General features: G+C 42.5%; 1 protein-coding gene across 7 annotated transcripts in view; it reads left to right on the top strand.

Annotated features, from left to right (window-relative positions):
- Nucleotides 1–275: 275 nt before the first annotated feature.
- unc13a (unc-13 homolog A (C. elegans)) overlaps nucleotides 276–23760 on the top strand; it is a 47347-nt gene continuing 23862 nt past the window's right edge. For 3 of the 7 annotated variants that reach the window (XM_031864067.1, XM_031864066.1, XM_031864065.1), the window contains exons 1-24: nucleotides 276–1065; nucleotides 5703–5732; nucleotides 5834–5933; nucleotides 7828–7945; nucleotides 8814–8937; nucleotides 9375–9445; nucleotides 9713–9767; nucleotides 10411–10440; nucleotides 11030–11225; nucleotides 12381–12500; nucleotides 14046–14858; nucleotides 15020–15113; nucleotides 16092–16138; nucleotides 16318–16396; nucleotides 18256–18261; nucleotides 18518–18592; nucleotides 18699–18918; nucleotides 20271–20498; nucleotides 20762–20903; nucleotides 21473–21642; nucleotides 21795–21910; nucleotides 22846–23009; nucleotides 23120–23273; nucleotides 23503–23571. In XM_031864067.1, coding sequence (XP_031719927.1) covers nucleotides 1044–1065; nucleotides 5703–5732; nucleotides 5834–5933; nucleotides 7828–7945; nucleotides 8814–8937; nucleotides 9375–9445; nucleotides 9713–9767; nucleotides 10411–10440; nucleotides 11030–11225; nucleotides 12381–12500; nucleotides 14046–14858; nucleotides 15020–15113; nucleotides 16092–16138; nucleotides 16318–16396; nucleotides 18256–18261; nucleotides 18518–18592; nucleotides 18699–18918; nucleotides 20271–20498; nucleotides 20762–20903; nucleotides 21473–21642; nucleotides 21795–21910; nucleotides 22846–23009; nucleotides 23120–23273; nucleotides 23503–23571 — 3243 coding nt within the window. In that variant the 5' untranslated portion in view covers nucleotides 276–1043. The remainder of the gene's footprint in view (nucleotides 1066–5702; nucleotides 5733–5833; nucleotides 5934–7827; nucleotides 7946–8813; nucleotides 8938–9374; nucleotides 9446–9712; nucleotides 9768–10410; nucleotides 10441–11029; nucleotides 11226–12380; nucleotides 12501–14045; nucleotides 14859–15019; nucleotides 15114–16091; nucleotides 16139–16317; nucleotides 16397–18255; nucleotides 18262–18517; nucleotides 18593–18698; nucleotides 18919–20270; nucleotides 20499–20761; nucleotides 20904–21472; nucleotides 21643–21794; nucleotides 21911–22845; nucleotides 23010–23119; nucleotides 23274–23502; nucleotides 23572–23760) is intronic. The other 4 variants (XM_031864070.1, XM_031864068.1, XM_031864069.1 and 1 more) reach the window with 2 other exon arrangements.

Here is a 23760-nt window from a genome sequence, read left to right as displayed (position 1 = left end):
TGTGTGTGTGTGTGTGTGTGTGTGTGTGTGTGTGTGTGTGTGTGTGTTTGTTTGTTTTCGGGGAACTGAGTCTGTAGGGATGTTGTTTAACCAGCAGGGGGAGCTGTTTGCCAACAGTGGAAAAAGTCTTAAATCTTGGAACAGTTTTATTTAAGGCTACCTCAGTCTGGTGTCAACTGAAAGGGTTAAGATGGGATGAACTGGGGTGAATATGCAACACACTGACTGACTCGGTCTCACCAAGGCAGGGCCATTAATAGTTAGTGACGAATTATCTGTTTTGTTTGTTCTGTATATCTTCTGCTTCTAGTCAACTATCGCTCATCTAAATCACCTCGTTACGGTTCGTGTCCCTCATCATGTTCATCTTAAATCTTGTAAAACATGCTCTCCAGGTGAAATTCTGCTGAAGAGGAGCAGTATGAAGTGCTCCATACCTTTCCCCTATAACTGACTCTTATCAGTGAAGTCCTTTAACTGACTAATTGGTGCTAAGTAATATTGACAAAATCAATCATTACAATAGTTTTCACAGTGTTGCTAGTGTGTCATTATTTGAGGATTTCCTAAGATGTTTTTTGACAAAACATGTTGAAGATCCAGAGGGAGAGGCTAATAATCAGGCGTTACGACATCTCCACCCCCTTTTCACGCCATCAGCACCGCCCTGACGTCACTGGCAGGAGCTGTCCACGCAGCGGCGGTGCTGAAGCTGAACAAGATGGCTGTGTGTTGGCGAGCGGAGAGCTGAGACAGAAGGGGGGTGGGAAAGAGTCTCAAATTTAGAGAGACACGCCATTAAAACAAAAAGAAGAAGACGGGGGATTGCGACGCTGGCGTTCACTCTCGAAGTGTGAAGATTTTATTTTATTTTTGTCCGGCGTAACGAGCGCTGCCAGGCCCCGTCTCTGTCAGCGACGGCAGGCTTCTCCACCTCCAAGCCCAACGATTCCCTCCCAGGCTGTATATTGTGCACAGATTATTCGCTCGATAACGGAAGCGGGTGAAGAAGCTGGACCCTGTACTAAAGGCGCATATAAGAAATGTCATTGCTGTGTGTTGGAGGTAAGAGAACATGTCCATGTCTTGCTGTGCATTTCCTCGACCTGCTGGTGTGAGCGGCTTAAATATCACCAAGTCTTCTCTTTACTGCTTTTGGGGATTCACCTGTTAGAATAACGAGCCTTCATCAATATTTTAAGAATAGCCATCTTACACAGGAACGTTTATTTTTAATTTGCCACACTATTAATTGTCAGGTTAATGCAAATCTCATCAATAAGGCGAACACTGCATATTTCTAATCTATGTATTTTTTTTGACATTTACTTAACCTGACCTATTTCGCTCCTACTGGGTGACTGTCTGGGCTCATTTTATACAAAACCTGCCATTGCTACAACCGGATCGATTTATGGAGTAGGTGTATGCTTTCTGGCGGCCGCTGTCAAACATAGTAAAACAAGATGTAACCCACTCTCAGTTGCGCCCCCATCCCCGTAAAATAATCGCGAGGTGTTATTTGTTTCATGTAGAAAAAAAGAAAGAAACCGAACGTTTTAACTGAACTGTGGATCTCAGTTTTCATGCGTAATTGCGCGGACCAAAATATAAAAAAGGCGTGTGCGGCAGACTACCGGTTATACTTACAGTAGGATGTTTCTTTAAGCCACATGATTGGTTGCAGCATTCTATAATGAAATTTCTTCTTTTGATTTATTTCCGTCTTTGAATAATTTCAGATTTCCCCAATGGGGGTCCAAATTGTTTTTCTACTGTATAAGCAGACTCATCACATTAAACTGTATTATATTATTATATCTTCCTTCAGTTGCTGTTTGTCCTTTGATGGATGAAGCCAATGATGATGACTGTGACTTATTTTTCCAGAGAAACAAATATAGCCGGAAGAGACTTTGTATGTTTTACATGTAAGGGATTGTCGTTGAATCAGTCCTAAATACTTAAATGGCATTCAGTCACTGTAATAATGACGTTTAAACCATAATGTGGTGATTTCTAAAATGTAAAATTATATTTGTTTTTATTGGTGAAGTTGTGGAACATTTTGTATCAGGAGGTCCAAGACTTTATTTCTTCCCATTAACCTGATCTGAGTCTTATTGCTGTCAGATTTAAATTAAAGTGCATTACTGTGCAAGAGCAAACGGGATGGATACGAGATTGTGCAGATTGAGTCTCCCGAGTGAAATATTATGATCCCATGTAACTTTCTCAATAACCTCTGGTCAACCCCAGATCCCAGAATAATACTTAAAGTTTCATTAGGATTAACCCCCCCCCCCCTTGTTAGAGTAACTAATTAATGCTTTTTACACTGCCTCTTAACAAGGAGAAGTTCTCCTTGTGTTTTACAACACTCACAACCTTAAAATCAATTCATGTCGTGTCAGCATTCATTCAACACATTTAAAAAAAAGACTGACAGATTTATGAAGAGACAACATTTTGATGCATAACAATATGTAAAACTGTTTGAGTTTAAAGATCTCCAGCTCTCTTAAATCATCCGTTTCTCAAGTTGCACAGTTAATAACAACTCATTAATAACCCCTGAGCCTTCCACTGGGAGCGCGTTTGCACCTGCAGTCTGAATATTTTGGGTCAGTTTGGTCTCATTCTCTCCCCTGAGACACTTGATGAATACACTGCCTGATTTCTAAGGGAGCAGTGAAGGAAAGATGTAAAAGTGACTGCTTCAAACTTGGCCTGCAGATTCTCTGAGAGGTTGTAGCAGGCTTGTAGTGTGTATGAAGAGGCTGCTGTGTTGTTGACACCAGTGCTAGAGCTGATTGCACAGCTGTCAGGATTGAAATCCAGGCTCGTTGGTGGTCCCTGTCCTGAGGCTTTGTTGGCATAGCAACCCCAATGTATTTTAGGTCTCTGCTGGCATCTCTCATTAGATTCTACGCTCTCTGTTATATTCCTGCAGCTAGGTTTATATTGATGGTATCTTCTTTTCATGGTGGCTGTTAGTAGAATGAAGAAATGCTGCACGGTAACATGAGTTGGGCTGATAAACGCTGCAGTGGGCACTGATGTGTGTGCGTTTACTCTACTTCCATGTCCCGTGATGTTGGATGTACTGTTTGAGCTAATGGCCTGTGCCACAGAAGCTGAATATGCGCATTCAGCTCTGGCAGCCTTCCTCTTACTGTCACCTCCTGTAGCGAGACGCCAATTCAAGCATGATAACTTTACAACAGAGTGAGCCGCGAGAGACATCCTCATTAGTGTCACCTTCCTCTCATTGAGGCATTATCCAAACATCTATTTACATATGAATGCAGAAAGTCCAACATCAGCGATGAATATAATTTAGCAACAACCCGTCCTTGGCTAGTTCTCTATCTTATTACCATTTCAAACACATTGCTGTGTTACTGTAGTAATGACTACGGGTACTGGGGAGATCAATCGTGTATGAATGGAGATATATACAGCACTGTAGTATTCATATTCTGCTTTGAATGATTCCAAGGCTACATACTGTTTATATACTATATTCTCTAAAAGCTTAAAGTCTTAATATTTTGCACCTATTTTTAAAGCAGTCATACTCTGATCAACGTTGATATATTCCCCAAGGTACACTGCAGGTGTGGGACTCGATTGTTAACTGGCAGAGGACACAAACACACGCTGTAATAATAATCACAGTAATCTCAGTGTAACAGTTTTTCTTAATTCTGCACTTGAGTCATTTCTCCTTTCTTTGTCATCATCTTTAGGTTTTTTCCTCACTGTGTTCCCTGTCTGCCGGTTTGTATTGTTGTTCCTGGTGTCAGTGTCCTCTGAAGTGTGGGCTCTTTGAAAGCTTTTGATTGGAAAACCTCAGGAAATCAAAAAAGCCCCTTTAGGTCGTCTGCACTGGGGCGTGAGTGAATGTATTTGTCCAATTTTCCCCAGCAAAGAAAGAGAAAATGAGATTCTGTAATTGCTGTGGCAGGGACTCAACATTGGTTTGAGGGTTTGCAGAAAATATGTAACTCCTTTTCACCTACTTTCTTTCATTCGTTCCCGTGTTTAGTAACTGCAGCAGTGGTGGTTTAGTCTTATGCCTGTGAGCTGTAAGCACCCCTTCCCAACACACACACATACACCCACACCCACACACACACTCCCCATTATGGCACTCCCACCCCTGTCACACTGAAGTGGTTATTTTTAGTGTTGGGGGTGCAGCTCGCTCTGCCCGCATCCGGCTGCACAGATAGATTAATGGAGCACAAGAGAAAGAGATAGAAAGGAAGCACACGTGCATACTCGCCACATGGCAGGAGGAGCTAGTAGGAGCGAGTGATTGAGTGAGAGGACCGATGACTGGTTGATGGGGAGGAGAGGACAGTGTATGAGACAGAGGGAGAGCGTTGACAACAAGTCTTTATTCTGGGCTTCCATGGAAAATATTCTTCCTTACCACTGAGATGTGGCTGCCTCATCAGCAGCTGAAGTATCAGGATGTGGATTTTACTTTTAAATTTGGGCTACGAACCACTTGGTCCGCCACCTGCCTCATGAATCACACCGATATTTAAGCAATAAGCATTATCCCAAGGGTTTGCTGGGGTGACGCTATTTTTAGAAGCCAATTTGTCCACAACGATTATCATGCTTGTTCGGCTGCCACTGACTAAGGAAGTGACTCAGAGTGTGTTTCTTTGTCAGCATCACTTCTGCTACCCTAATGTTTAGGCGTTTCTTGATTGAATAACAGGGAGTCTTTATTTATTTAGTTCTTTTTGTTTCAGAGAGTCAGACTGTAGGTCATACATTATAAACCTATTCTTCTCGCAGCCAAGCGAAAACATGCTAACATGACAGATCATTTTTTTAAGGGCTTGCTGTTAAGGTCCATTTAGATTTTAAAGTATGCTTATTCCCCGTATTTCTTTCCTGGAATGTTACATCAGTGAAAAGAGGCAATCAGCAGGGATAAAAAAAAAGAAAAGAAAGAAAACCACCCATAGCTCTGAATATTAATACCTCACTGCTGAACATGGGGATGCTGGGCATCGACAGGGTGCCGGATTGAATGAATAATGAATAGACTGTTGACGTCACTGTGGTTTTATAAGTCAGTTTGGTACCTCCAGAGGTCCCTGCATGGAGGAGCCGGCAGTGGCACCTCAGCAGAGCCACTTCTATTGTGCTAGGCAGAAAAGCAGCACTGCTCCATCTTTTATCCACCACCCCCTGCTGTCACCCATCCAGGAATACATGCACATACATCATTCAGAGAGGACGAGGTATGTGGCCACTCTCCTCCCTGGCATCAGCTTTTACTCTCGCCTCCACAAACTGTCCTACTGGCCCAGTGACTCAGAGATCCTGACATCTCCTGCTGAACGGATGCAGGCTTTCATATTGAGATCCTGGCATTCTGTCCAGAGAGGAAAGAGGAGTCCTAGACTGAGAAGAGCAGCCCCCCCCCCCTTTTTAAAAATGCCAGGCTCCTGTCAATCACCAGCTTTACATTCATGCTAGATGCAGAGGTCTGCCTGGACTGTAGGTTAAAGTCACATCACGCTGTAAGCAAAGGCCTGAGAAAAGCCTTTGAGGATTCACTGAATGTTATATTTGCAGCATGAAAATGTGAAATCTTTGAAAACTTTATTGATTTTGATATTACAGCTCATTTTTCCCCGAATTTCTTGTTTGTATTCTCAATTTGTTTGCAGTGAAGAAAGCCAAGCTCGATGGACCCCAAGGTGAGTTCATCCATTAGTTGCTTTTTTTCACTGAATCAGAATGTTTCCTATAAACACACACAGTATCATGACCAATGGTATTTGTATTCTACTTTTTACAGAGAAATTTAACACATACGTGACCCTGAAGGTGCAGAATGTTAAGAGCACAACCATCGCTGTGCGCGGCATTCAGCCGTGCTGGGAGCAGGACTTCATGTTGTGAGTGCTTCTTTTGCTCTCTCACATCTTCTGCCCTCTTTTATCTCACCAGGCTTTTCCTTATTTTTAGCCTCAGTCCTCTTCTGTAAATCAGCCTGTACGTTGCTTAATTGGGGGACAGACTTTGCTGCACAATTTCGACTCTTATTTCATACTACATTCCCTACTTTTCACACCAACTAGTCATCCTCCTCTCTCGCTTTCTCCCCTCACTGCCTTCTCCTTTAAATAGCACCGTTAGTGCAATGAGCCTTCTCTTTTTACAGAGAGGCTCATAACTGTACATATTTAAGTTTATGTGACCAAGAAAGGCGGCATTAGATTAATCAAAGGAGGTGTCAGATAAGCCAAGAGTCGTGATATACACATGAATGTCTGTTATCAGGCCCTGAGGGAGTACTACTGCATATGCGAAACAGGTTGTATAAAGTCTTTTGTGGCCCCAGAGGGAGCTGAATGAAATCGGATGAATTGCCTCGCGTGATGTCACTCGAGTCGGCGTCAGCTGGGGCTGAAGACTTCAAGTTTGAAAATAAAAAACAAATCTGAGCTCCTCATCTCTGCTTGAGGCTAGCGGCTCGAGGCTACATTAGCTGCTACTAGCATGGAGTTCTCTTTTGTGTATTAAGCTCTGGCTTTGCTGGCACAGTAGCTTTTTAGTTTGAACTTGTCTTTTTACTCTTAAAGAGGAGAACTTTCAATGGGCTTTAATGCCAGACATTAAAGTATGTCCACTTGGACGTATTTCGAGAATGCAATATGTTTGCTGTTGCAATTATGGTTGTGAATTTAGTTGACATAGTTCTAAAAAAAAAAATCTACACGTTAATATCAGTTGTCAGATGCAAATCAATAGTAATAATAAGTAGTTTCAATATAGGCATAAGGAGTGAGTACTGTCACACAGATGTTGTGCAGCAGGGTCAGCTGTGACAGTTATACTTCCTAAAGGGAGTTATTTTTGCTGTCTTCTTCTTGCTTCCGCTCTCTCCTCCTCTGAAGAGTGAGAGGATGACCTAACACCTGCTCCTGCTCCCTTTCCACCTCACCCAGTGGAGAGGGTTTCTCTGAGCTTCATTACACGGCACCAGAAAATTGACTTAATGGAAGAAAAGCTAAACACAACAGATACTACTTTTATGTTTAATCTACTTAAGCTATATCTTTAAACTAAACTAAAGAACAGCCCCCCCTTACACACACACACACACACACACACCTTCACTTTAGATCACTCGCTTCCTCCTGCTCCTTTCCTCTCAATTTCTTTCCGCTTTCCCAACATTCAGTCTTTTGCCAGATTACCTCCTCCACTTTCCAAGGAAACAGAACGATGTGTTTACATATCAAAGCTGGTTATTATTAGGTTTTCAATTAAGACAGCCGGTGGGCTCGGGGAAGCGCACTGCCTGACAATAAGAGATGCTTAGTGATCTGATAATCTGCCAGTCAGATTTGTAATCACTTTACAAATCCTAGTTATATTTGCTGTATATCAGCGTTGTTTGATGGAAAGATGAGTAACGATGAGTTCACTGATCGTTACTCATCTAGTCTCTGCTGTAGTCTCTGCTGTTGTCCTATCTGGGCTCTCTCTTCTATCCTGCCAGCAGCCTAGTTGACAATCACCTACTATTTCCATCTTCATGAGGAGTGACTCATTTCGCTCTGCAGATTGAATCCCAGTGCATATCCATCTCCAGATTTAAGTGCAGCTCCCGATGACATAGACTGTTTCTGTTGAAAGCCCTCTGTGCAGTGAGGTGTCGTTATACAAGCCTGTCTCCACTCGGCTTTTTCTTACGTTCTGTATTATTTCACTCTCTTCCTCACACCTTTTTCCGAACTAATTTCTCTTTTTCTTAATCTACCTCTTCCTCTTTCTGCCGATCAGTGAAATAAACCGCCTGGATCTGGGCCTCACAGTGGAGGTGTGGAATAAAGGGCTAATCTGGGACACCATGGTGGGCACCTTATGGATCCCCCTGAGCGACATACGGCAGTCCAATGAGGTACGCACTCTCTCTCTCTTCCTCTCTCTGGCTCCCAGCATTAGGTTTTACAAGTGCAGTGCCCGTTCATAACGTGCCTGTTCAGAACGGGCCAAAATACTTGGCCTGTGGTGTTGCTGCCATGACATAGTTCCTTTATACTCTTTCAGTCATGGCCACTCAAAAACACAGAAATTGTGCGTGTGTATATATATCTATATATATATCTATATATATAGATATATATAGATATATATACACTTTAGTTAGCTTATTGATTGTTATTGGAAGAAAAAAAAAAGAATTTATTAACAAAATGTCATCATCTAAGAAGATAACATACACATTTAGAAATAGACAAAATGTGTTGAGGAAATCTGGAAACCTTTTTATACATTCTACATAATACATTGTACACTTTATACACATAAGGCAACAATCTTATAATTTCCTTAAATAATATACATAAGAATCACCTTTGAGCAAGCAATGATGTTGAGAGTACTACCTAGAGTTTAGGACTCATTTTGATGTATTTTTATTTTTTGTTTGTGTATTTATTTTGGTACTGTTGTGTTGTTGCTACTCTTTAGTTTTTGTGTGTGAGTTTATGACACCTGGTTTGTTTTTGTTTTGTTGGTGTTAATATGTTAATGTAATTTATTCTCTGGTCTGGGGAATTGAGGTGGGGAAATGGGGGATATTGTTTGTAGAAAACTAATAGACATTGTTTACAAAAAAAGACATGTCTACCAGCACCTCTAAAGCTCACTAATAGACCATTTTCACCGCAGATATTTGGACTCATCATAGTAGGAAAAACAGCATATTTGTATCATGCAGTACGTATAGCTGAAGCCATATTTCTCTGCTCCTCGATCTTTTCCAGGAGGGTCCAGGTCAGTGGCTGACTCTGGACTCCAATGCGATCATGGCTGAGAATGAGATCTGTGGAACCAAAGACCCGACCTTTCACAGGCTGCTGCTCGACACCCGCTTTGAACTGCCACTAGGTTTGTCCTCTCATCGTAGTCGTGCTTATCCTACCTTGTGCTTTATTCTGTAACTTGTTTCATTTATACGTGCTACATTTTAGATATATGGCTATGTTTCAATGAAATGTAATAGAACGGCAAGATAACATTTAACACTGTTGCTTGAATTAGAACTGTTACTACAACAAGCAGTTGATGTCTCAACCACTTTGATATTCACTAGGAGTACTAGTGCTGTTGCTGCTACTGCATCCGCTAATGTACTAACACTGCATTGAGTGCTTTTAATTGATATTGCGTTGTAAATCCATTACTATCGAATACTATTGCCATAATGTTGAAAGAAATCAATTGGATTGCTCTTTGGTTCTATTCCAGTGCTTATAGATTATTGCTCAGAAAGATATCTATTTGATGTGCTGAGTAGAGTAACGTGGTTGTGTTGTGTGCTGCAGACATTCCCGAGGAAGAGGCGAGATACTGGGCCAAGAAACTTGAACAACTAAATGCCATGAGGGATCAAGATGTAAGAACTTCAATCTCTTCCGCAGTCCCATCTCTCTGCACCATCTGCCATCTATATTTTCTTATTTATTATATTTCCTTTTTATCCTATTTTCTTTCATGATCCCTCTCCTACTCAGTGTTTCCTCTTCATTTCTCTCTAATTACACTCCATGGCTGCCAATAACAGCAGAATTACAGAGTCGATATTCTTACCAGCGATTTTCCTCAGAAGAAGTGCTGGATCTTACTTTCTAAAATGTGTGTTGTTGTTTTTTTCCCCTCTCAGTATGCCGATCAAGAAGAACAGGAGCGACCTCTCCACGCACCAACCACACAGTGCTGTGAGTGTCAATTCTACATCCGCCTCCTCCTGTTCCGTTTTTTTTCTTCCTCACCCCCTCTGCTCCTTCGCACTGAGAACGAGACTAGACGGGAGGTAGAAATGAGGCTGAGAGAAGAAGGATGGAGGGTGGAGGGAGGAAAGCTGATGAGACCGATCACGAGTAGAATGACTTATAGGTGCTAGATGTATGATGAATGTGAATGGACATATGATTGGTTGTCAGACACATAACATCCTGTCTGTCTGTCTGTCTGTCTGAGTGATGATGACACACGGAGCAAGTGTGTATTGTATAAATCCGTGGACAGACGGGTTGGATGGTGGCACGACGCCTGTGTGTGCGGAGATGATAACAGCATGTGTGTTTTATCTGTTCTTACTTACTTAGCAGCACCAAGGCCAGCAGCATCTGTACAAAAGCTTATTTTGATCTAAGCTTCTCTAAAGACCTTGTGTGTTTCTTTACTCACACACATGTACACACACACTGACTTGAGATCCCTTTGCACACATACTTACATCTTTAAATAAGGATTTATCAGGGCTGTGCATGTTTGTTTACCTGACTTTGTGGACTGTTGATGTGTTTAATTTGTCGCCCAAACCTAATTTGGTTTCCCCAATGCTTTATCTCCTTGCAGGTAATTGGAGTCTGTGGGGAGATCAACAAAGTAAGTTTCTTCCATGCGTTTCTGCTAATGACTTAGAGTAAGTCTGTATTTATTGTCCATGTCTCACTTAATGTAATGATCTCCTTGTGTAGTTTTCGTAAGCTGCCATGCAAATATCTCTCTGAACCTCTCTGCACTTCCTTTCAGCTCAAATCTATATTATCCTAATGGATTTAAAGTCAATCTGGTAGAATTAGATTCAGTGAAGTTATAGTAAATTAATCTCTGTGGTGTTTGGTGAAGATGCATATGAGTTTTTTCAAGAGCGTAATTTCCACTGTGGACTATGAGATAGTAAAATAGATAATAGTCTTTGTCGTAATGATGCAAATACGACAATTATCAATCAGAAAGTATCAGGTATCTAATGTATAAATTAAACTAAAAATATATTACAACATAAAAACATACATTTTTTTGGAAAATATATAAACATTTTAGCATACTTTTTAATTTGCTCTATTAATCTTGTGTTTGTTTGTTTTTTTGTCACATCATTGCGCACACACGTGCACCATACAAAAATACTGTGTAATACAATTCTGACCCGTCGTCCTCTTCTCGTCTCCTGCTGTGTTCGTGTGAACAGACGAGGATCAAGACAGCGCCGTGGAGGACAGGGACAGCGACTACCGCAGCGAGACCAGTAACAGCATCCCGCCTCCCTACTACACCACCTCGCAGCCCAACGCCTCCATGCACCAGTATCCCATGAGGCAGGAGCAGTACATACAATCCTACAACGAAGACATCCATGAGCTGAACTACGACCACGGAGCCATGAGGTAACGAGCACCTGCAGGCACGTCGTAGCCACAACTGAGTGGTTTCCTTTTCATGAGATTACAATGGCTGGATGTCATAATGGATAAACAACAGGGATAAAGGGTTTGTTTTGGATGAGACAGAAAGAGAAGAACACCAAAAGACGAATGTTTAATATAAAAATTGTAATATCACACTCCCCATCTTAAGCAGATATTCCTATTTGAAGAATAACGTTTAACCCTGAGACAGCTCAGTCCCTGTGGCCTTGTTTTGTTTCACTGTATTGTACATGGTAACATGTTGTCCCACTGTGCTCTCCTCTTTTAGAGAATAACCCTGGCCTCAGTGTATACAAGCACGCTGGGGCAGCACTGTTCTTGTATACAGGTCATGTACAGTATGAAGTGGGCCTTTGTGGTTATCTTTCGTGTGCATGTGTGAATGCGTGTGTGCACGTTGAGTGTGTGAGCATCAGAAACCCCATGTGACCTCCTCTGCACCATTTTGTGCAGAAAATAACAGTATTTCTGAAATATATTTTGAACTTTTCTTTTTAAAGGTGTCGGATGATTAGAAGTCATGCAATGCTCTAAAAAAAAGCTGAAAGTTTGACCTTTTCATTTGGTTAGATTCAGATGAGTAAAATCCATCTTCAAGTGTCTGTGTGAAGAAGGGTAAATTCATAATTTGAGTTTAATTTAAATGATGAGGTGGTACGTTCCAAAGTTAGTTTTTAATACAAAATGCACTCTTTGTGTCTGTGTTCCCTTACTGAGCTGGAGAGGGACAGTAATACAAAGACAACAGATATATAGACTTAAATAACGCACTGCTTAAGCCTTGTATTACCTTCAGATAAACTTTGGAAGACATTTTGGTACAGAACTGTTTTACCCTATTATTTACATCGTGAGCACAACGGGAAGGGATCTTTTAATGGCCAGTATGAACAGAAGGAATAATTACAGCAAGCAAAAATTGCCTCATCATATTTACACCTGACTGTTATTTTAAGACGAGCTTGAAAAACTGTGAACCCCAACCTGTAACCGGGTCGTGCAGAGGCTCAGTTTGGTTAGAACTTTCTTTGAAAGATTTGCACTGAGCTCCACTGATGCTCCTCTCCCACCTCTTCCCTCTCCCCCTACCTCCCTCCTTACTCCTCTGACCAGACTCTATGGTAGTTTAGACTCGGCCACCAACGGGCGCAGCGATATCGACTCAGGCTCAGGGTCGAGCCGGCGCACCAGTCGTCAGTATTCTCTAGACAGTAGGCATTCACTGTCCGATAGGTGGGTCTCTGTACCTCGTCTCCAACTTCTTCTCCTCTTCCTTCTCTTGCTCCGGCCTGTGACTCCGTCTCGCTGTGACGTCAGTGGTGGACTTGTCCCGTCCTCCTCGCTCGCTGTGCTTGCATGCATGCGCTCTTACCCTATCTCTGTATATGTATATTCTCTACTATTTTATTGAAAACTACTGCTCCTGCATCTATATCTACTGTGTTCCTCCTGGTGAACAATCACAAATCCGTATCACAAATGATGTATCACTCTCATCTTCGCCTTTGTTGGACTCTTATGAGTTTTGCGCAGTTTTGTGTTTTTGTGTGTGGGTGAGTGATTGACGAGTTGTGTGTGTCTGTGTATGTGCGTGTCGTCTCATAACAGTCAGAGACAGAGAGGTTAATTGTCGGAGTTTGTGTAAGAGCCTGTGTGAATACGCATGTGTGTGTGTGTGTGTGTGAGAATCTGTTGTCGCGGCAGCCTATTATTACAGCCTCATCCTGAATGTGAGACCTTAAGAAGAGCCCTGTCTTGTTCTGGGTGTCCCATACTTGTTAATTCTACACGTTTAATTCCCACTTGTTTCCACCAAGACAGCAGGAGGCAGTCAGCCTAATAATGGGGCAGCAGAGAGGCCAAGACAGATTACGTACATTGTCTTCCTCATTTCATCATGTTTTTTTGTTCTTTGCTAAGAAAGAGGGCAGACATGTGCGTAGACGCAAACATTATGCAAGCATTTGTCACTGTCTGTGTCAGTCTTTGTGTTGGACGAGAGAGAGATCGTGAGATAGGTGATGAATAGAAAAGAACAGGAGTGTCGTCATTGTGATTGTTTATTTGTCCGTTCATCGATACTTGTGTATTCCCTCTGGCTCACAGCCAAAAGCCATTATACAGTTCTCTCCTTTACTGCTCCTGCATCATGCGTTATTGAACCAACATGACTGTAATCAATAGAAACAAAACAATAGTGTGTGTGTGTGTGTGTGTGTGTGTGTGTGTGTGTGTGTGTGTGTGTGTGTGTGTGAAATTGTTTTTGCATGCGTCTCAAATCTCTCTCTGACTCATAGTCTGCCTCAATGCCTAATAGCCTCATTTATCATCGTAAATAAATATTATTAACTTATTTATCTGCAAAGAGAGACTGGTTTTGTTCTGCCAGGGTAATAAATTACCCTCAGTCTCTCCAGGTTCACTGAATAGGTCTATTTATATCTCTGATTCATGAAAAATGTGTTCTTGTGTTTTTGCTAATCTTGTGCTTTTGTATGCCGTGTGTTGCTGTATTAACCCATTACTAAAAGGATGACTCTCCTTGTAGTTACATAGATGCATCACTAGCCCAAACCCCCTCCTGATTTGTCTCATTGGTTGGATAAAGACACTCCTCTGTTCCAATTGGTTAGCTGTCTCCCTCCCTGGCCCCAACACAAGTTCCTTAAGTGTCACTGTGAAAGCCAAACTCCTCATTGTGCAAGTGTGGAAAGTTTTCGTTTGAACCTGTGTGGGTGTGTTTATGTAACGGGTGTCTGTATCTCCCCCTCCCCTCAGTCCCACCGACAGTCGTTACGCCTCGTCGGGCGAGTTGAGTCGAGGCAGCTCTCAGCTCAGCGAGGAGTTTGTCGCCAGGGATGGCGAGAGCTTGCGAGGGTCGGAGTTCTACGAGGAAAACGACTCCTACCACTCCTGCCACTCCTCCGTCAGCTACGGCAAAGAGGATTCCCCAGGCTGGGATGGTGAGGACCCCCAAGGTGTCTACAGCGACGAGGGCGGCTACCTCAAAGACGGAGGGGAAGAGGGGGCGCTGTATGCCGAAGGAGAGGGCGACATATACGTGGAGGGAGGCGAGTACAACTACGAGGATGAGGAGGAGATACCTTTTGAGGAAGGAGAAGAAATGTATCCACTTGATGGCACTCTCAGCGAAGACCAGGAGCCACCCTACACCCCAACACCCACGAGCGCTGCCCCCACCCTGATGCCCCCCACTGATGGTCTGTCCTCCGCCAGGCCACCGCTGGAGAAGCAGGCGACGTTGCATCAGCAGCGGCCAGCCCATGATCAGCTCCAGCCCCCCAGCACAGCTCCCAGTCTACCTCCAGTCAAACAGGACGATACGTTGCCCCCTTTCAGTGCAGAATCCACCAAGCCTCCATTCGCACTCACCCAGCCAGCACTCTCAACCGCCACTACATCCACCCCAACGACGGCATTGCAGGTCCCAGCTCCAGGCACTGAGCTCCTGGGGCCTGAACCCATTTCTGAGGTGCCGCTGGAGGAACCTCGACCTCCCAAGCAGCCTCCAGTGGCAGAGAGTGTCCCTCCAGCTCCTGAAGAGAGAGCAGAGGAGCCACCTGTTTCAAGGTGAACACTGTTCATACACCGTCAGCTTCATAGAGGAAAAATAGGCTTTCACTCACTGTAAACACTAAGGCAGCTACATTTTGGTACAAAGACGTTTACCTGGCAGTTAACAGAGAGCACATATAATATATGAATAACGTTTTTCCTCAACATTCTTTCAGCTTCCCAAAGAGGGAAATCATGCAACCCGGTCATGCCAGAGCAAAAGCCAACTGGCTTCGGCTTTTCAGCAGAGTACGACTGCAGCTGCAAGAGGTACAACCTGCATGTGTATGTTTCTTAGTGTGCATAGGTGTGCATCCGTGCCAGGTAAATGTTCATAAGTCTACTATTTGAGCTCACTGACTTGTTGCATCAGTCCCTGCATGTTCTACTGTTGCTGTGTTTTGTTCCAGCTTTTGTTGACACCATGTTTTTCCCATTGTTTTGGTTACTGCTGTGGATTATATTGTCTTGTGTTTAATCGATAGTTTCTGTTTACCCCTTGTACTGTTTTGCCATTTCATTATTGTCTTTTCAGTTGTTTGCCATCCTCGTAGCGATTTGCATGTTGTCCATTCTGATTACCCATGGCTGGAGCAGACACTCAGGTGGGTGTGGCCAGTGATGTGTTAATCAATCTAATTTATATTTCATGTGTCCGTGCAGCTCATAGATATTTAAGGCGAGCCAAGCAACACATAGGAAGATGCTGCAAGCCTGCTAAGTGTCATTTTTAATGCCTGGCGTTTATGCCAATTATGACTATTTCTGTCCGTCAGCGTGACGTGAGTACCAATGATGTGTGTCATTCTTTGAGCAGGCAGGCAGACAAAGAACATAGCAGATAGAATTAGAGGAGTGATTACACGGACCTCAATCTGGCTGTAATCTACTTTTATGTACTATGATTCTCAAACACAGAGACGCCACTGCTGATGTGGTAAAGCTGAGTTTTGTCTTCCTAAGTGAGTGTGTTGATCATCTCCTCATCTCCCCCTTTTTCTTTCTATATCCCACTTGTACCACCGTTGTATTACTCATTTGTGAATTTTGGGAACACTTGTGGCCACAGTTACTAGTGAAACTTGACATGAAACGGTGCTTTTTGCTAAGGAACACCAAACAGTATCTCTTGATTTTGCTGTTGTCAGTGTTTACAAGCACTATATACTACAGCATGCTTCCCATTTTTCCAGCCACAGCTCTAATGCTTGCCTCTCTGCCTCATCTCATTTCTCTCCTTCTCCTCAGGCCCGAGGAGAAAGTGTTGGCATAGCCTCTCTGCTTTTATCAGCAGGGTAAGTAACCATGACACTGTTACCACAAAGATCATGGAAAATCTATAACTCACCAACCGTAAAGGCAAGCCGATGGCTTAATGTCTGCATGTATTTATGTATAATTGATTTGTCGTGTCCATGTTCTTGTTAGCAACTGTAGCTGAACTGTTGAATGCTGCTCTGTGCATGTTTTACAGGATGGGTGGCGCTCTGTATAGCATTGACAGTATGCCAGACCTCAGGAAGAGGAAAGCTATGCCTCTCGTCAGAGATCTGGTGAGTTTCTGCACTAATCTCTTAAAATTCCCCTGACTAAGTGTATCACATCTTCCCAGTCCATTTACCACTCTGCTCAGCAGTGAGAGCGCTCATATATTAAACCTGCTTCTGTTTTCCGTCTAATTCTCAGAAGTCCTTTCTCATCTAATTCTCTAACCTCATTGATTTATTTTCTTCATCTTTTCTTCCTTACTGTCTCTTACCACACTGCATTACATCCTCATCTGCTACCAGACGGTACATTTCCCTCCTGTTACAGCCTGACAGGGCGATCTGCAGGGCTAAGGGCCCACTGGCAAGGCCAGAGGTTTCCTTTGACTGATACTGATGTTTGCTAGGTGCTGGCATATAACGGACCATTTCATTACCTAATGCTGCCATCGTCCCCATGTCTCCCTGACATTGCCTTGTTAGGAATAAGACAGTTAGTTTTCTCCCCAAGGATTTATATTTCTGACACAGTCTGGTCAGCATTATCACATTTCTGCTTTTGTTAAAATGTCTTATATTACTTGCAGTTATGAATACAATCAGAATATGGATAGACCTCCAGGATGAACGTCCTGTGTTTGTTTGACCCATCCATCCCAACATCCTCCCCACGTATTTGTGATATGCAAAAAAAAAACAGGAGAAAATATGTTTCACTCGACACGTAATTTTAAGTACAGTTTCATTGTGTGGCAACGTAATATTTAGGAGACCAGGCTGGGATAGACACACACAGTATCATGATTCAGCTTTTTAGAAAGACAAATGAAAGCAAACCATAAAGAAGTAGTTTAACATTTCAGGGTTAGAAGATTGATTGATCGAGCAGCCGCAAGTCTGGAAACAGCTTCCAACCTGTTGCAACTTGTCATTTTCAAATTAATTAAATACAACATATTAATTAGTGAGTTATAGATCTGCTGATAGGCGGATTTTATTACATTCAGACGTAGCCAGACTAGCTGTCTCCCCCTGTTTCCAGTCTTTGTGCTAAGCTAAGCTAACTGGCAGCAGGCTATAAAATTACATTTAACGGATAGAAGAGAGGTTTCGGTTTTCTCTCAACAAGAAAGCAAATTAGCATTGGGAGAATGCGGATTTGTGTTGCAAAGTGCTTTGAGTGGTCACTAAGATTAGAAAACCGCTATACATGCAGTCCATTTAACACCTCAATAGGTTTGGTTCTCCAAAAGACTAATTACACACATAAGTAATTATGATAAACCCAATAATACTTATTCAGTGCTTAAGTACATTATATCACTAAATTATGGGGTGGCATAGACATTTGGCTCTTTATATTAACTGTCTGCCAGGTAATGATCAGTGTGCTGTTTTCCTAACCACGCCAGATCCAAGCGTCACCACACACAAGTAATTAGCTCAGATGCTGTCTTCATTAATACTTCTTGCCGTCTCAAAGTCATAGTGACTACGCACTGACAGACAGTCACAGGCAGGTGCACTGATCTTTGTCTATACCTCGCTCTGTCTCTTGCTTCCGGGCATGCGAACACACTCACAACTTGTCAGACTGTTTCCGGTAATTGATCGGACAGGGTGTGTGGTCCTGGCCTAATGAGCGGTGATCGCAGGCTATTTCATTCACATATCAAATGCTCAAGTCTGGTTGCAGCTGTGACTTTGCCCTTAAAGTCTTCACACCTTGTTTGACCCCCCCCCCCCCATGTTTTTATTGTGGATGCCCATTCTTGTTTAATCAATAAATACAATATTTATGCGCAATAAATGCATCCTTTCTCAACATTTGTAATTCTCTATGGAAATGTCCCCCCTCTCTGTCTTGTCTTTTTCTAATATTAAATCTCTCCCTTGTTCCTCCCACCTTCACTGCATTGCCACAGGCTATGGTGAGTAACACCAACACCATTTCCTTTCAAAACACTTAGGTTTATGAAGGTATAATCGCTCTTATGAGAGGAAGCACTTTAAATTCTGCAGCTGTCACCTCCAGTTTGCTATAACTATTCAGGGGAAGATTGCCAGACAGAGAGTAATAATACGCATTGCTTCATAGGCTGCACTGAGATTTGTCTTGATAAAAATAAATAAGATATTGTGGTGGGAGCTGAGAGAAACTGACCCCTCCTCTTTCCTTTCACTCAGTCCTTGGTTCAGAACTCCAGGAAGGCTGGCATCACCTCGGCCCTGACGTCCAGCACCCTGCATAACGAAGAACTGGTCAGTGCTCGTTTACAATATTTATTCAAAGTATCTCACGTCAAGTCCAAAGTCATTCCAGCAAACTCTGTTGACCCTGCATTTCTCTCACCTGTCCCTTTGTTAGAAGAGCCATGTCTACAAGAAGACCCTCCAGGCCCTCATTTATCCCATCTCCTGCACCACGCCACACAATTTTGAGGTGTGGACAGCCACCACGCCCACTTACTGCTACGAGTGTGAGGGACTGCTGTGGGGCATTGCCCGCCAGGGCATGCGCTGTACCGAGTGTGGAGTCAAATGCCACGAGAAGTGCCAAGATCTACTCAATGCTGATTGTCTGCAAAGTAAGTGAAAAGTCAAACAACATTACCCCTATTCTAGCCCATAAAGCATTGATAAGAAGCTGGATTTGAAATATGATGACGTAATATAAAGTTAGAAACACACACTTGACACCACTCTCATATCTCTATATTAAATATAAGGCTGCAGCCTGGAGACAGTAAGCTTAACTTAGCATAAAAGACTGGAAACAAGGGGGAACAGCTAGCCTGGCTCAAATGAGATATCAAGTGTTAAACAGTGAGCTTGCTGTTTGGCAGATTTTGTTAGCTTCATATTTACAGTACAGATATGACGGTGGTATAGATCTTCTCATGCAACTCTTGGCAAGAAAGTGAATAAACATGTTTCTTACAGGGTTTTTTTAAAGAAAAAAAACAACTCACAAATTCAACAAGTCATTCAGATCTGGCTCCTCTTCCTTTGTGACATGCAGTCCCATTAAAATATACTGCCGCCCATCTGAGTATTGCCTTTGCAGAGGTGCGGCATATTTTTGTCAAAAGCCAATCAGAGCACACTGGTCTTTTTTGGGGTTGGGGCCTTAAAGAGACAGACACTAAAATACAGGGTGAATACAGGTATATTCAGACAGACAGTATGAGAAAAATAAAGTGTTTTTTGACCGTTAAAGCATTTACATATACTCTAGTAGAAACCCCAAATACAGTTATCAACCTTAAAATTAGCATGATATGTCCCCTTTAAATTTTCCTTTAAATGTGTAATTGTAAATTTACAGCTTGGCCAAAGATTCACTTTTCACAGTCAATAATATTCTGGGATAAATAAGAGCTAAAGCTTTGATGCAACATTGTTTTCACATGGTGTTCAGTGTGAAACGATGATAACATATAGCACGAAATAGTTACAGGAGCTGAACAACCATTTGCTGACGTTATGTTTTAGACGTATTGTGCTGACAGTGCTGCTGTTTTCTGTTATTAATGATAGTAAACTCTCTAGTCCATCTATTTCCTCTCATCTCTATTTGTCAATGCCAAGCACACCGTCCTCCTACTTCTCTCACTCCTACTTTGTTATTTTCCTTGCTTTCTTGAGAGGATATTAAAAGCCATTTGTCTTTTGTTGTCATCCGCCTCTTTTTCCTGTCTCTCTTTTACTCAGCATTTCAGAGCTCTGCAAGTGTGCCCGCCTCTCATTCATGAGATATAGCCAAGTTTTTCATCACCTACGCAGTCTTCTTATCTGCTCTGTATTCTAAATTGAAATCTCAGTTTCAAATTTTCCTGTAATTTGTAGAAATGTATCCTCCAATTTACTTATACTTATACAATATACTTTATACAAGTCTAATCCTTTTCTTTCTCATCTTAATTTTCACGCTAACCAGGAGCCGCAGAGAAGAGCTCCAAACATGGCGCGGAGGACCGAACCCAGAACATCATCATGGTTCTTAAAGACCGCATGAAGATCCGCGAGAGGAACAAACCAGAGATTTTCGAACTCATCCAGGAGGTGTTCGCCGCCCCCAAGTCCACCCACGTCACCCACATGAAGCAGATCAAACAGAGCGTGCTCGACGGCACCTCTAAATGGTCGGCCAAGATCTGCATCACAGGTGAGAGTGGAGTCAAATTCGTGCAGTACTGTAGCTTTGAACAGAGCTGGCCAACACTGTCAACATCAAAGTCAGAAGGGACAGCACGTGTCGGGTGTTTGTGTCTATAAAAAGAGGCAAGCTGGCGTTTGTAGGAAGAGAGCACAGGTGGCGTTTGTGGGGCAGTAGAGTAGAAGGTTGGACGATTTAACAGACATCTGTTTGCATCCAAACACACACATACACTCACACAGTGGCTGACTAGCCTTTTTTCTTCTTCCTAGTGTTGTGTGCCCAGGGTCTACAAGCCAAGGATAAAACCGGGTCCAGTGATCCTTATGTCACCGTCCAGGTGGGAAAGACAAAAAAGAGGACCAAGACCATCTACGGCAACCTCAACCCTGTCTGGGAGGAGACGTTTAACTTGTGAGTCAGGAACTCTTGGAAACACATGTGACATTTGGAAGAGCTAAGTCTGCAAATAATGTTTTTTTTCATTACCAGTTATTATGTAGTTTGTTTTCTTTTTCCAGCTATTTAAGATTTCATCCAAAAAAATGTCATATAGTAGTAGAAAATCCTGATCATTGTTTCTAAGAGCCCAAGATGCGTAGCTTAAAGGTTGGAGGACATTTGTCCTTCTATTTAATCAGTATAAATACTAATTTCCAGAAACTATTTAGTTTTGGCTAAAACATATTTGAAATGGTGGCTGGTGTTTTCTTGCATCAGTCACACATAGGATCCACACAAGGCATGAACTATTATCACTAACTTTAATCACACAATGCATCTGAATCCTTCGAGCTGTAGTTGTCGAACTGCTGCGGTTAAACATGTTTTATCTGCTTTCTGTTCAATTCAACATATTTGTTTAAGGCTTGTTTTTTTTGCTTACACTTTTGATGTTTAATCAATCATGAATCATGATAATAATTCATCTGGTTTTCTTGGCCAACTGTCAGTGTGACTACTGTACTCTCTGTCTGTTTTAGTGAATGTCACAACTCCTCAGACCGCATCAAGGTGCGAGTGTGGGACGAGGACGACGACATTAAGTCTCGCGTAAAGCAGAAGTTCAAACGGGAGTCGGACGACTTCCTCGGTCAAACCATCATCGAGGTCCGCACTCTGAGCGGAGAGATGGACGTCTGGTACAATCTGGGTCAGTTGACTATTGACATGTGTTGATACCACTGCTTCTTACTGCCATGAGCAGTTCACCTCACCTTCCAGTTGTATGAGTGACCTAACTTCTCTGAATCCGATGTTTTCAGTTCGGTAACTGTGTTGCTGTATGTCTTGTGCTCTTCACAGACAAGCGTACAGACAAATCCGCCGTGTCTGGAGCTATCCGCATGCACATTAATGTAGAGATCAAAGGAGAGGAGACGGTCGCCCCCTATCACGTTCAGTACACCTGTTTGCATGAAGTAAGCTCAGTGTGTTGTGCGTTCTGTGTTTGAAGGTAGTAGAAAGTAATAGAATACATAAAGAGCTCTACTTAAATGCTGCTTTGAAGTACTGGTGTTTTATATGTGCCTTTTTTGAGACTCTGTACCTTCACCACTAGATATTTAGGAATATTGTAATTTTTAAATCACTACATTAACTTTGAACAGGTACATTTTACAGCTCATTGGTCTGCATAACAACACAGACAACATTATGCAGCCCATGCCTTTTGAGTCTCTGCATTGTATGTCGATGCGTACGCTGCACATTTATAGCAGATTGAGCATTTAAATAAAATAATTGGAATATTTTTTGGATTTATTGGTTTATAGTACTTTTTCTACAGCTGTGTTTTGTCTGTGCATCTGTGAGTATCTCTGTGCAAAGTCATCCTTATGAACCATGCCAAACAGGTTAATTTACTTGAATGTTCAGATCCGTTCCAAATCAAACTCAAGTTAATGTGAAGTTTGCTTTGCACCCATAAAACAGAAGACTCTGCTGATTGATTGTAGACCAATCACAGCCTTGTATGGAGTCATTAGGCAGCCCATTACTAAACAGAGCATATTAGCTGAAGCTCAACAGACAAATGTCCACTGTTATTGCTGCACATAAGTGACCATAAACCACGTAGCCGACTCAGAAGTCAAGACAGCACCTCGTGTTGGCCTCATAATGTAGTTTATTGGCTAGTTGTGGAGCACAGCCATTTAAAGATTAACAGATCTTGTAATCGGCTCTGTTTTTGTACAATGAAACATCTAGAAACTTTGATTACAACAAGATGTGCGGATGCTGACCATTTTGTTCCTTTCTTTACCTTCTCTTCTGTATGTTCTCTCACTCTTCTTTTTTTCTCTACACCTCGTTCAATTCTCCCTCTAACTCCTTTCTATTTTCGTCCGTGTAGAACCTCTTCCACTATGTGACAGATATCCAGAACAACGGTGTGGTGAAGATCCCCGATGCCAAAGGGGATGACGCATGGAAGGTCTACTTTGAGGAGACTCCCCAGGAGATTGTAGATGAGTTTGCCATGCGTTATGGAGTGGAGTCCATCTACCAAGCCATGACGTATGTGACCGTCTGAAAGCCTTATTGAAGGCTGTGTGTTTGCGTGCATTGCTGGTTGTTTTCATGTCATTAATCCTGTATTTGCTTACACGTCTCTCCCTCTTTTACAGTCACTTTGCCTGCCTTTCATCTAAGTACATGTGCCCAGGTGTGCCTGCAGTGATGAGTACCCTACTGGCTAACATCAATGCCTACTACGCTCACACCACCCAGGCAACTAACAACGTCTCTGCCTCAGACCGCTTTGCTGCTTCTAACTTTGGGGTGAGTCACGGCAGACACATTAAATGCAACAGTTATATTCTTTCGCTCCGACATTAGCGCTTAAAGAAAAAAATATTTCAAAATGTCCTTAAAAGTAAAAGTATAAAACTGAAGGGTGTCTTTTTTTTTTTTGCAATCACAATTTCTTTTTTTTATTAAGTTATTTGTTATCCTGGTGCTGTTAAGCAGTGATGTGTGTCTGGTGATGTTCAAATCTGTGTTCCCACAGAAAGAGCGATTTGTCAAGCTTCTAGACCAGCTTCACAACTCTCTGAGGATCGACCTGTCCATGTACCGAGTAAGATTGCTCTCCGCCCTCATATATTATCTGTGAAACGCTTATATAATAGATGACAACTGATGGTGGCTGGATAGTCAGACTGCATGGTAGAACATCATCCCACCTCCCCTCTTTCTCTCTACTGTGCTTCTCCTTTCCTCTTTGAGAGAAGCAGGGAGACAAAGCAGGCGGATGTGTTAATGAGAC

Source organism: Anarrhichthys ocellatus, unplaced genomic scaffold (genome assembly GCF_004355925.1).
Source record: "Anarrhichthys ocellatus isolate YVR2014 unplaced genomic scaffold, GSC_Weel_1.0 scaffold30, whole genome shotgun sequence".
Classification (NCBI taxonomy): Eukaryota; Metazoa; Chordata; class Actinopteri; order Perciformes; family Anarhichadidae; genus Anarrhichthys; species Anarrhichthys ocellatus.
Note: the sequence above shows the minus strand (reverse complement) of the source record. Positions and strands in the feature narration are given on the sequence as shown.